Below are 13,215 nucleotides of genomic sequence, written 5' to 3' on the forward strand. Positions count from 1 at the left end.
TAACTTGGGGATTAAGGTCAAAGGTTAAATGCAAAAGGGGATTTTTTTTTATCTCCAGCTTCAGGTATTTAAAAAACACCACTACTGATGACAAAGACATGGGAAATGTACTTAAAATTTAGAAGAATTCACTTTACATCTTTTTGATATTGTTCAATTCATGATTTGGACACAAGAAGTCTCAGAGAGGTTAGGTGGTGTAAGTTTTTAACATCACACACATTCCATAATTTTAATGTCCTGACACAAATTTCCTTATGTTCTGATAATTTGATATTGCAGTAGAAGATATGATGGTGTTCAACTTTTCCCCAGCCAATTTATTTGTTTCTCTGAACCCCATGAAAACTATTACCTTTCTTACAACATTTATGATTGGTTAATTATGTGATGTATTCATCAAGTGACCAATACAGCTTCTAGATATTTTAGCTCAATCCTCTTCAGCTCTGCGACCATTCTTACCAAGCTGCTGATTGGCTCAATAAATTATAATAGTTTTCTTGTAACCAATCAGCATTTAGTACTCATGGTGTTTAATGAAGCTTCCTTGAAATTTCAAACAATCTAGTGATGGGAGAGGAATCTGACGACGCTCCTGAACCAGAAGGGACCGCTCAGCCTTCAGACGCCACCGGTAAAAAAACAAACAAAGCACAATGTACTAACCCACTTGAGAGAGTCTGAGATATACACAGTTAACACACTTCTTGTCTGTTTCAGCTTATTGTATGGGCTATCTGCATAATGTTTTGAGTCCTGATTGCTATGGACTGGTAAAGTTTTTTTTTTCCATCAGTGCAATATTTTTTACCTGGTTCAATCAATCTAGCTAGGGATGATCTTGATACAAAGCGCACTGCTATTAACACTGGAAAATTTCTATTACTGCCTCAATGAAAGAAAGCAAAGACAACAAACAAAAGCACTACAGAGAATGAGTTGCTGTGTTGGAACGTTCATCATGACCCAAAATGCAGCAATACTCAAGGAAAGAATGCAATCATGCTATTGTAATGCACGACTTACAGAAGACATTTAAAGCAGTAGCCAGTTGAGATGATGGAATGAAATAAAGTCATACTTGCCACAAACAGTGTAAACAGGTGCATTATGAATTGATGCAGTTTAATATGGAGCCATATTAATCAGGATTTTAAAGCTGCATGCAGATAGCCCATTGTCACTTTTAACCATGCACATTTTCAGTTGTCAGGTGGATCACAAATAAATCTAAACTACTTTGTTACTAATTGAATGCACATATTTATCCACAGTCAGTACTTGTATATGAACAATAACATGTGCATCACCAAGCAAGATTAATTGCTTGACACTCTTAACATCTTATTAACAATGCCATAACATAATATTGTGAACAGGGTTGTAGCTATACATTGTTTCACCTCAAGTTCGGTAGTGATGTAGGTGCGTATTTTGCTGGTCACTGTATCAATTTGCCACAAAATGTTTAATCACGTAGAGTGTACACACACACATACAATGGTGGTTTGTCAGGGGAGCTCGCAGCGCAACCACAAAAGAGCATTGATGTCCCTACTGAACTTGAGGTGAACCAAAGAATAGCAAATTTTTAGTAGTGGACTAAATTTGAGCTAAACTGTTCACTTTTGTGACTTATTCTGTAAAATCAATGTGTTCTTGATACAAGCTTGATTTAAGTACTGGGCTGCAGCACTAAGATTATTTTTAGTGGTGGGCTCAATAAATGAGTGAGTGGCTCTACCATTAGCCACTGCCCACTGTAGGTACAGCCCTGGTTAATTAACTAATTTTTTTAACTTAACACTGAAATATTTAAAACTAATTTCATGAATTCTAATAAAAACATCTCAGTATGTTGGTTCTCTGTATCATAATGCTTCAGTGAAAATTGACATTGACTGTGGGCACAGGCAGAAACTGATTTTTTAAACATCAATCAAAATTTGAACCAGTAATATTTACCTTTGAGTTGTTCACTATGTATCTTAATACTAATTACGGCGTGTCTGTCCGTCCGTCCCTCTGTCCGCGCGCTATCGCGTTCGCGTCTGCGCGGTTCGCGCTCACGCTGTGCACTATCGCGTGCTCGCGGTGCGCTATCGCGGAGTATCAACGGGAGTGCGCGGAGTACAGCATTACAGTAATTATAGGCCTTATTTTCAACACAAACCAAACACGTGCGATAGGCCTATTTCAGCAGAACATGACTATTTCCGGAATCCTCCAGAATGGTTAACATAAAAATTATCCGTTGTGGTAAGGCCTATAACCGTTTTTGCGTTCACATTTCTTGCGATTGATTTCATTACTTTAGTAACGGCCTATATCCACGTCCAGATACTAATTTCGGTTTCTCTAAATGTGGTAACAGGTCAGGGCTTGGAAGAGGCGAATGATGGGTTTCCAGATTATGGGTAGGGTAGGCCTACCGAACTACCGAAGTAAGCATCACACCTATAAAACAAACAGAGTTGATTAAGTTGTGTCAAGTTGGGTCTTGATCATTGAGAGACGCATTTCATAGTAGTTTAAAAAGTCAGGGTAGGTATATGGGTAACAGGTTTGGGTAATTAGAAATAGGCCTATCACGAGAAGCGCCCAACCCGAGAACCGCGAAATCTAGTACTGTATAAAACTGTATACTGTAAAAACATGTACACTATGCCTCATAGTCATAATGCCTGTGTATGTATGTAGTGAATAATATTGTATTAACCAAATTTGAAAAAAGGTGAGGTGCCACATAATTTCTCTGTATATTGTGTGCAGATATTGATAGCACACATGTCAATTATATTCAAAAGTGAATTCAAACTAAACTGCTAACGTCAGAGCTGCTGACTTGCTATTTTGGCCAGCGAGAGAAAGTGTGAAACCCAATACTGAACAGAGAACCAACATACTATCCCAAGTACCAAATTTCATGACTTTTTGGTCCTGTGAAAGGTCAATACATTCGATAATGATGTATCAGGTTCATGTACCGTATCCGTGAAAAATAACCCCGTCAACTGTGCAAAAAGATTTGTTGTTGCACCAGTCACCGACGACCATATTTGGCTGTCAAATTAATTTGAATTGACTAATTGATTGATTGATTGATTGGTGATTGATATTTGTCTCCTCAAACAGCAATATCAGAAGCTGACCCACCAACAGAAGGAGAAGCAGCACCAGAAGAAGGTACTAGTCACATTTCTTAGATGTCCAGTGTGTACATACTAATCAATGAAATATTTCACCTCAGGATGTAGTTCACTCACTAACATTAAATGTTCCATAGGATTCACTGATGTCTTAGTTCAATCTACATTCTTTTACCAGTACACTAATGCACATAATTCTTCTTCTTCCACCTCGTAATTCAATGCACTGAAAAATACACATTGTAAAATTAATCATTAACTTTTCATTCCAGGATATAGGACTAACACAGATTATTCTATCACTGTCATGTTTTATATCATTCACTTCAGTGTACTGTACTTACTAACTAGTATATATAGTGTCAGTAGACTCACTTACAATGCCTGTAAGTCAGTAGACTCACTTACAATGTCTATGTCATTACATGTCATGATATAGTCCAATGGGGAAAAAATCACAGTATTTGAATATACAGCTAAATGGCTTTTATCTGTGTGGGAACATTCTTGTTGCAAACCAATTCCATTGAATTTGAGAAGGAACAGAGATTCCAGACACTGTCAGTAAAAAAAGAAACGATGCGCTATATTTCTTTCCGTTTTGCATATGGTAGTAAATTTCAGGCTTAATGATATAGAGATTGTTGTGCTATTTACCAGTATCTTGACAAGTCACACTTTTAGAACAGACATCCAATTTTATAATATCATTGTTGTAATAAAGTCTCAACTAAGCTCATTCATGGGCCTAACTTTTAATAGTGGTATCACAATATTAGAAGTGCAAAGTGTGTGAATAAAATCAGTCAGAAATAGGCTATAAATTATGTACAAAAATGCAAAATCAAAAGTTCTGAACCCCACCCAGTACTCTCATACTATTTGTTCTGTTCTTACTTGAACATTTCACACCAGATCTGGAGTACCAATTTAAGGAAAATCATGTTGTCTTTTAACTTGATGCATGAATTTTACATTGTCGTCACACATTTGGTATGGGTTATTCTCACTTTTAGATTATCGTAGCCTGTATTTTGGTTATCATATAATTTTCTCCTGTAGATAAATCTTTCCACAAACATGGTGTACACCTTTCATCTGTATCATTGGGCTATTCCATTTGAAATCCATACACCCCTTATGGAATGCATGACCTTAAGCTTCCACACTGGGAGTGGGAATTTCAAATGGGGTTACCTGATTGGGGGGACTCTATTTGAATTCTACACCCCATATGTGAGAGATTAATGTCATGTCTTCCACAGAGGGTGTAAGGATTTCAAGTGGAATATCCCATATTCTGAGTAACTTAACTTTCATCTCTGTATTCTCTTGCATTTGTATCAGATGCCATGTTCTTCACATAATTTGTTTCATATTGTTCCTATTTTATGATATTGTGTCATATGAAACACAGTATATAAACCATTTTTCATCCCGATGTGGCAGTGACGTCAATGCGCGTTTTATTAAGCACAGCTTCAAGTAGCTAGCGGATGCTCGAAGCACTGGTATACGCACACACTCGCTTTAAGATGCCTCATAGATGCGCGCCCGAAACAGCTGCCTTAATGCGTTGACGTCTCTGCCACATCTGGGTGAAAAATATTATAGTTCATGTTAACATAACCTAAATAGAAATACTTTCACTCTTTTAATAGACATACTTTCATTTCAGTCTCCTATTTGTTTCTACAGGGTCGATAATTTCCACTTCATCATTTCACTTGTAGTCTCGTACTTTGTCGCATTAAAATCATGTATTTATTTTTGTATTGTATATTTCACCTAAAGCAATAATATATTGTAGTAATAGTGTTGAATTATAAAATGCTAATAGCATCAAGAATTATATGAAGGTAAAAATATTATCAAAATGAATTCAATGAATGTGAAAGGTCATTTTTTGTTAAATCTTTAAGCATAATCATCTTAATGCACAGTTTGTGTTGTGTTTAACAAGCAAATGCTCCATTTGACTGACCAATAAATCAGTTCTAATATTATACCCTGTTTGGCTCTAATTGAGATGTGTTGCTCAATTCAGGTTAACATGACCCCCTTTTGAATAAAAACTGTTATTTTCACCTTTGAGCAGAACTAAAGTCCACTTGGCTTTCTTGAAACTGTGTGAGTGTATGTATCACATGCAGACACTACTGTCTTGAGGAAACCAAATTCACTGTAATAATAAGTGAACATTAACTAACATTTTGCACTCATACCATCCCCTGCAATATGATGAACACACTTAACACCAACTATAGCAGCGGAGAAAGATAGGCTAACAACAGATTCAGATGAGGAGGATGCTACCAAAGGCAAAGATGATGAAGCAGGTGTTGATGAGGAGGAGACAGGTAGTCAATACTGTGCTAGTATAGTAGAACTTATCTTGGCTATTACTGCTCTTCCAACTGTAAATGTGATGTGATCAAGCTAAATGAGTCTGATGTCGATCAAAATTAAAATTCAGTTTTCAATTTCATTACATGAGACATTCTCAGAGCTTTATTTCTCTGAAACCCCCATCATAATCAGACTTACGTTTACAGAGAAATGGCCATTTTAGCATTGCTCAGAACAATAAAATACAAAGGAAGTTGAATGCTTTTATTGGCTATTTCTCAAAATCAATATTCCTGACATTCGACTCATTTTGCTTTATTACATCACAAATAAGTTACAAACAGATGCTGCTATTTTACTTGGGAATAAGGTGTGTTTGTATCAATCTGCTTCCCAAGTCAAAATCCAGGGGTGGGGGGGGTTATTCAGTTCAAATGACCATACAGGTATGTGCCCCAAACATGGGTCTCATTTCAACCCTTTGGTATATCAATTACCTCTTTTCCTAGGCCAATTTTGGTATATGGATCGATCATTTTTTTTCTAAATTTGCCTTTTTTTCTTTTCGAAAAATAGCCCAATTTTACCAAACTGTGGTCAAAATTCTTGAAATTTGCAGATAAGTTTGACAATTTGCATTAAATTCGGGTGAAAGTTGACTTTTGGTATAGCGATGGGTCCAAATTTCTTGAAAAGTTGGTATATGGATGGGTCCACAAGTTTTCAAATTCTCAGCGGCACATCCCTGCCTACCCAAACCAAATATGGGAGGCAGATTTTTGAAATTGCCTGCTTTCTCCAAAGTAATAGGCTGTAACTGTTTGTAATTATCAAAGCATATTCTTACTATAATTGAAGACCAAATTAAAGACTAGTTTGTGTATGACGTTCTGCCAAACAGACCAAAATGCTGTATTTCGCAGTTCAGCAACCAATCACACCGGGCCTTTGTCCTGATGTCAGAGGCAAACCAATCTTTTTAATTCGGTCTTCAATTATATTAATCAACCTCTGTAGCAGTATATACAGTAGATTTTAAACTTTTGTTCACCTCAAGATCGGTAGTGACATAGGTATGCATTACGCTGGCCACAGTATCAGATCATGCACATAAAATTAAACACACAGAGCGTTCACGTACACATACATGAACTTGAGGTAAACCACAAAGTATGCGAGTCGTGCATTCCCATCTCTCGATTCTTAATCTTGGTGCAGTTGATTGGTATGGTTGTAGCGAGGTCATTACAACTCTTTACCTTTACAACACTATTTTTGATTAGTAGATTGTAGTGGGCAGCAGGGCTTGCACTTACACTTTTTGTCATCTTGCACATTGACTTAAAATTGACCTGTTGTTGCGTTGCACATTTTATTTGCTGGGATTTTAATTGTCCCTGTTTGTACCAAATTCAATAGTTTTCATTAAAAATTGCAAGACCGGTGCAAATTTATAATTAGACATCTGGGAAAATAATGGAAGTTTACAACTGTCCCATTTGTCAATGGGCAAGTGCCAGAAAAGGCCTGGCAGAAAAGTGTGATTGCTATATCCCAACTTTAATTTAAACACACCAGTGTGTACTCACTGTTGCCCAAGGATTGTACAGTAGATTTTAGTGCTTAGATAGTTAGTCCGATTCTTGAGAATTCAATGTTCTATATGTGCATTTTTCAACCAAGATATGTGTATTGTATGCAGTAGCTTGTATAGTAAGGATGGTGTTTAAACCCATCCCAACTCTCATCATCATCAGTCGGCTGCGGAGCAAGCAACCCTGCCCGGCTGCAGCACCCCCCAGCATCCCCCAGGAGGCGCTGGACACACTGCAAGCACAGCGTGCGCAGGCCGCCCCGGCCCCCTCCCCCCACGTGGTGGAACATAAAGCGCACACTCTTCCACAGGCTCGCCATCCCCAAGACGCAGCACACGGCTGAGAAATCAGAGTTGATGAATCTCGTCTCTGGCAACCAGTGGAGTGGTGTTGGTCAGGTTGTAGATGGTTTCATTTGGAATCCGATCCACACGCCTGATGTCCAACACGACTCCGCAGCAAGATGCCGCAAACGTATCGATCCCAACTCTAGAATAGCCTCTATATTCACACCATTTCATTGTGAAAGTGTATTTAGTTATATTGATGAGAAAGAACATTTCCTTCCAACCTTGCATTTATTATATTTTCTTTGCTGCATTTCTTGTGAAAGGTTAAAATATCCTTTTTGCTTTGCAATTGTATTGATAAAAAAATTGTAGTCTTTAAATTTATGCTTTTCTGTGTAAGATAGATCTCTTCAGCAGTAGATTGTAGTTGTACAAATGATAATGTAAATACACTCTCCTTGCTTCAGCAGAATTAAGATTGTATGTAAGCAGTTAATCATCTTTATTCTTTGTACACTATCTTTTCAAATGATCCTTGCTGAAATTTAAATGTGACATTAATAATCTAACCCAATCAGACCAAAGTTGGCAATAATGATATAGGCAAAATTAAGAAGCAAATAACAATACAAAGCATTCGAAAATGTATTACATAAAAAAGTAACGTTGTAACCAAGTGCACCAGAGTCTAAAGGAATTCAACATCAGTAAGATTGCATACTGAGCAAGTTAGTAATGGTAGCCTAAAAACTAAATTTTCAAAATTTCTGACTTTGGTATGAGTTGATCAGATCGTGTCACATATGATTTCTACTAGTAGTTAAACTTAATTGTGCACCCTTTGTTTATTAGCTGAAAATTCCACATCTGATCAGGAGAACAATGCCGTTAATGGTGATGTAAAAGAAACAAAAAATGCTGAGGATAACAAATCAAAACAGGATAAGGATGGAGGAGTTGAGGTCAAGGGTCAAACTATTGACCAAAATGAAAACATTGAGGGGCAGAAAACAGGAGAAGGTGAACAAGATGATGACCGGTTTGAAGTCGAATTGTTTGTCAAAATAAATAGGCAGAGTCCACTAAACTATTCTGAAATACTGGGGTCATTGAATTTCTGTAGATAATATCACTAGAATTCTGTCAGTTGGCATGAATGGCTAGCCATGTTTCCTAATGTTGTGGTGACATGGTGCTATAAGTATAAACTGATATTTTGCCACATGTCATGGTCTGTGGACTCTGCTTATGAAGAAATTGATTGAAGTGTCTTCATTCAGTTCATTAGAAACTGTTCATGGTTAAGTAGAACCTGTTTTCTGTAATGGTAGAGATAACTTATGTTTTTCACACTTTCAGACTTTCAAACTATTTACATGTAGATTAGAGACTACAGTTTTTCATTCCAAACTTTGGCTGTAATCTGGACAGCCTTGATAGCAAATTGCAATCTTGTAAACGGACTAACAGTACTGATCAATGGTCTTTGATCTACATTTTGCGTGGAACATGCGGGCAGCTGCCCTGCGTGTAAATCACTTCTACACGGCAGTGCAAGAAGAAGTTAACTTTGTGTCAAGTGTCTCGCATTTGCACCCGATTGTGTGTTAACTGTAAAGACATGAAAAAATAAACCGGTAGGATGGCCTGAGAAGATGGCAAGGCTTACCATTTATCTCACAAACACATGGGGCCCAGCCCAGCCCACATGTTTTGGGTATGAGCATGGAAAAAAAAAAAGCCTCCCATTCATCAGAATGTAAATTTTAGCCTTGTGTGTCACGCCACAAGAAAATTCAAATATCTTTGATCAGTACTGTAACACTTTCTGTAGAATCTTGAAACTATTTAGAGAGCAAGTTTGTTATAGATTATTAGTAGTATCAGTTATCATCAGCTCATTGGTAGTACTCTAGTAAATGTCAAAGACATTAGACCCAAAGAGTACCAACTCAGAATTACTATGGTAAATCAAGCCATCTTGGTTTGATGGAGACTAAAAAAGTGTACCTTCTGCATTTATCAGCATAAATGTGATGTCGAACGACAATTTGTGTCTTCAAGTTTGAGCCTTAGAAAGGTTTGCGCATGGAGCATTAACACACATTATCGGCACAGTGCAAATGAGCACAAAAAAGTTCAAATGTTAACAGGCACATAGGGTAATAATACAGAGGTACACTAGTTTGCAAACATGTCAGAGTCAGTACTCTTTGGATCTAATCTTTGGTAAATGTAGATCAGCAAGATTAGCCATTATGGCCAACATTGACCTGCCCCATAGTACTACGTAGTATTACTGTATTAGCTGTGGTGGTGGTAGTATGAGTTTTGTAGCTTTCTTAATAGAAACAAATCTGGTTTGATTTAGCTGCAGTAGTGTAAGAGGCAATCAATTGCTATGGTGGTGATGGGATATTAACAAAATAGCTGCTTGTAAATTTCTACTTGTTTACATGTCTGCATATCTGTACGGCATTGCTTTATATTATTTGTGATACTCAGATAAAGGCTGCAACCCTTGCATTCATATTTTATGCCTTTATAAAATAATCAGCACATTGCTTCCTTCAGTCATCTACAGTTTGTCCACTCTGAAGTACAAAGTGAGAACGCGCATGTATACAGCGCGTAGTGTTGCGTCTCTGCTGCAGGTATGCATGCCTTCAAAGTCGGCACAATGTGTGCGTCCGCGTAGGTACTTTGTACTTCAGAGTACTGTAGCCTGTGTTGTGTGTATTCTTATTTTTCCCCTACAGAACTAGCAGCTGTTCGCCACTTTTTCTGACCAATTTGAACGCTTGCTTTGGTTCAAGACTTTTCAAAGATGCTTATTTCTATAATAGCTTGACAAGAAGATAATAATTAGCTACAGCCAATAGCCCACTGCATCGAATCTATACAGAAGTAGCAGTCACAGATTGTCAGAAATTCTGGAAAACATTTGCATTATACCCATTATCCGTTGTCCACATTCAAAAATTCTTGGTTGCATTGTCTTGACAATTTTGAACTTTATCAAATGAAATTCATCTCTATTTTCTCTATTAATAGAACCAAAGGAGATGATCAAAAGGAAGAGGATGGGGACACAACTACTAAAGAAGGTAAGCCCAAATTGTACATGCATGACAAGCCTTAGCAGGTGAATTGGTAGCCCAATTGGGTGATTTTTGGACTATTTCACCTTGAATTTTGACACTGCCCTGTCCCATAGAACCAATGGTTATGAGGAAAATTGGGTGACTTTTTGGTGATTTGACCTGTGACTCTGGCTTAAATGTTTTGGCAACCCTGTATACAGGTCAAGACTTCACTTGAGGTTATGCGTAGCTGCCTTTGAGGAGATGAGAAGTATCATGAAGTTGTGTAATTTGACTTTTGACTTCCAATATGGTCTAAATAAACAATTACAATTGAGCTTGTTTCACCTAGTATGACAGAAAGGGTTTTTGTCTTTTTATAATTAAGTTAAGTAAGATACAAACTGTCATTTATTTTTTCAGATGATACTGCCACAGTAGCAGAGTCTACCATTGCTCCATCTCAACATCCAACAGAAACCACAGCAACAGGTGCAACTGGCATCACAGCAGCAACCACCAAAGCCCCAACAGAACCAGCTATGGAGGTGGATATCTCACACCCGGAGGTGAAAGCTTTTGTTGATGCAGCCATCAGGGAGGCGGAGAATCAGACGTATTCGTTGGCACCTGAAGCTTACATAGAGGTTTTGGAGGAAGCAATCCAGGAAGTTAATAAGGAACTGAAGAAGAAGAATTTGAATGGACCTGTGTATGTATTTAGCTGTAGGCCTGTGACTGGTTTAGTGCATAATTGAAATGCATTGTGATGATTCAAACAAATTTTGCTGTGCCTTTTTAATATATCATCATATAAGTTAATTGGACTTGATAGGTATAATTATGGTGCCATGGCTGGGATTTTGGGTAATTTTGTGGTCAGCTACCCTAACTTTATTGGAGCAGACACCCGGGTACTCAAATTAATCTTAGTATTGTGTAACAAGTTTGTATGGATTTGCATTGAGAATAGGCCATTGTGACACTTGGTGCTAGGGTCTCGCTTTTAATATGAATCAATTTTGTGTATTGCCTGATCTCTTTGAGGCAGAATTTTATAATGAAAACTATGGTTAGATAAAATCTTGTTTGAAAGTAGAATGCAATTCAATACATGGAATGCAATTCTTTGCTGTTATTTTCTTAGAAATTTTGAGATATATAATCATTGATATTACTATGTAACTGCTTCACAACAAGGCACACAAGCTTTAATTTTGCTTTTTCAGAGCTTTTCCCCCAATTTTCAGGAAGATAATTTTTTCTCATTGTGCATAGGGTAATCCTGCTTCATATGTTACCATTGCATTATGGAATTCACCTGTTTCTTACATTGTATTATTGTTATATATTTTAGGCAATTGTCTCGTACAAACTTGATTCAAATAAAAATGTGTCACAAGTTAAGTAAAAGTAGTTTCAATTAAGTGAGAAATGTTCTTATGTTTTGTCATTCCACAGAGCCGGTGGTTGGGTGGTTGACAACTTCCCACAAACCCGCGAGCACTTCACCTTGCTGATCGAGCGAGGCCTAGCGCCAGATGAAGTTGTCAATATGAAAGACAGCAGCGAGAATGGCATGTTCTTACTGAAACGTTGGTACAAGATGAACAGGGAAGAAGTTGATGAGAAGGCTAGATTGAGGAAGGAGGAGGAGGATAGAGAAAAGGCTAAGGTGCTGGAGGAAGCCAGGTAAGAATGCTCACAGATCAAATAATGAAATTCACCTTTTTAGTTATATTCTGAAAGTCTTTACAAATTTGAGTGAGAATAAATCATGTCGAGAGTATGTGTGAGGATGTCACATCCATAATGACGTATTCTCAGGTCAATTTTCAAAGGCTTTTGGGAAGTTTTGAAATGGTCTATTGTTAACCACTCGGCCATATTCTTTTGCTCATGTGGAAAATGTTTGCGTAATCAAAGTAATTTAAGAGGAAGAATGAAGACCTCATTAACAGCAGTTAATTAATGAGTTTGTGTGAAATGTTCCCTATTGGATTGGCATGTTTGGGGACCAAAATTTTGCAGATTAGAGTCGGTATTATGTCCTGTGCAGTTCACTTAAACCAAAATCATTCATCAAGTCGATGTCAGTTTGTTTGATGATGCACTTGTTAAAGCAAAAGGGTGTTGCCGAAGTACATGGATTCAACTACCAACCAATCCAGGATGGAGGTGGCGTCAGCCATTTTAAAAAAGAATTTATATTTTGAAATTTGTTAAATTTTCACATCAGTGTGGGATGTGTGCTCCATTGCCATCCCCATTGTCCTTGTGATGCCAGGCCCGTGTGTGCATTGTTTGGGTATCAAGCAGTAAGGGGCATAATAAAACAACATTTCTTTGAGGTCTTTTATCTTCTTGTTTTATGCCTGGAAGTGTGATTTGATCTAGTCTAATGTTTAATTGAAATCGTTTGTGTTTCATTATCTTTGGAATTTCCTGAAATTCTTGATGTTGAAAAGCAACTTGAAGTCCCCATCTGTAAACATACAGAACTCAGGGCACAAATATCCTTTTCTTTTTATCTTAATTTGTGCAGACATAGATCAGATCAAATGACAATTTTTTATTTTGTGTACTGTTGCTTTTTATTGTATTTTACCAACTGTTCTACCTATGCCTACATATTCTTAGAATCTTGTGCTATTGCTAACAAAATTAAAGTGCATTACATAACTACCATTTCATTTCCACCTCTCAATTCAGAAAGTGAATGGACAAATATTCTAACACGAGTGAA

At 37.3% G+C, this 13,215-nt stretch overlaps 1 protein-coding gene across 1 annotated transcript in view; it reads left to right on the forward strand.

Moving 5' to 3' along the window:
- The window catches only part of LOC140156483 (adenylate kinase 9-like), a 69,668-nt gene that overhangs the window by 26,386 nt on the left and 30,067 nt on the right, over positions 1-13,215 (forward strand). The window contains 6 exon segments of the mRNA XM_072179426.1: positions 572-637; positions 3,139-3,189; positions 8,239-8,432; positions 10,298-10,493; positions 10,893-11,181; positions 11,931-12,161. Of these exon segments, the coding sequence (XP_072035527.1) occupies positions 572-637; positions 3,139-3,189; positions 8,239-8,432; positions 10,298-10,493; positions 10,893-11,181; positions 11,931-12,161 (1,027 nt within the window).

This window comes from Amphiura filiformis, chromosome 7 (assembly GCF_039555335.1).
Source record: "Amphiura filiformis chromosome 7, Afil_fr2py, whole genome shotgun sequence".
In the NCBI taxonomy this organism is placed as follows: domain Eukaryota; kingdom Metazoa; phylum Echinodermata; class Ophiuroidea; order Amphilepidida; family Amphiuridae; genus Amphiura; species Amphiura filiformis.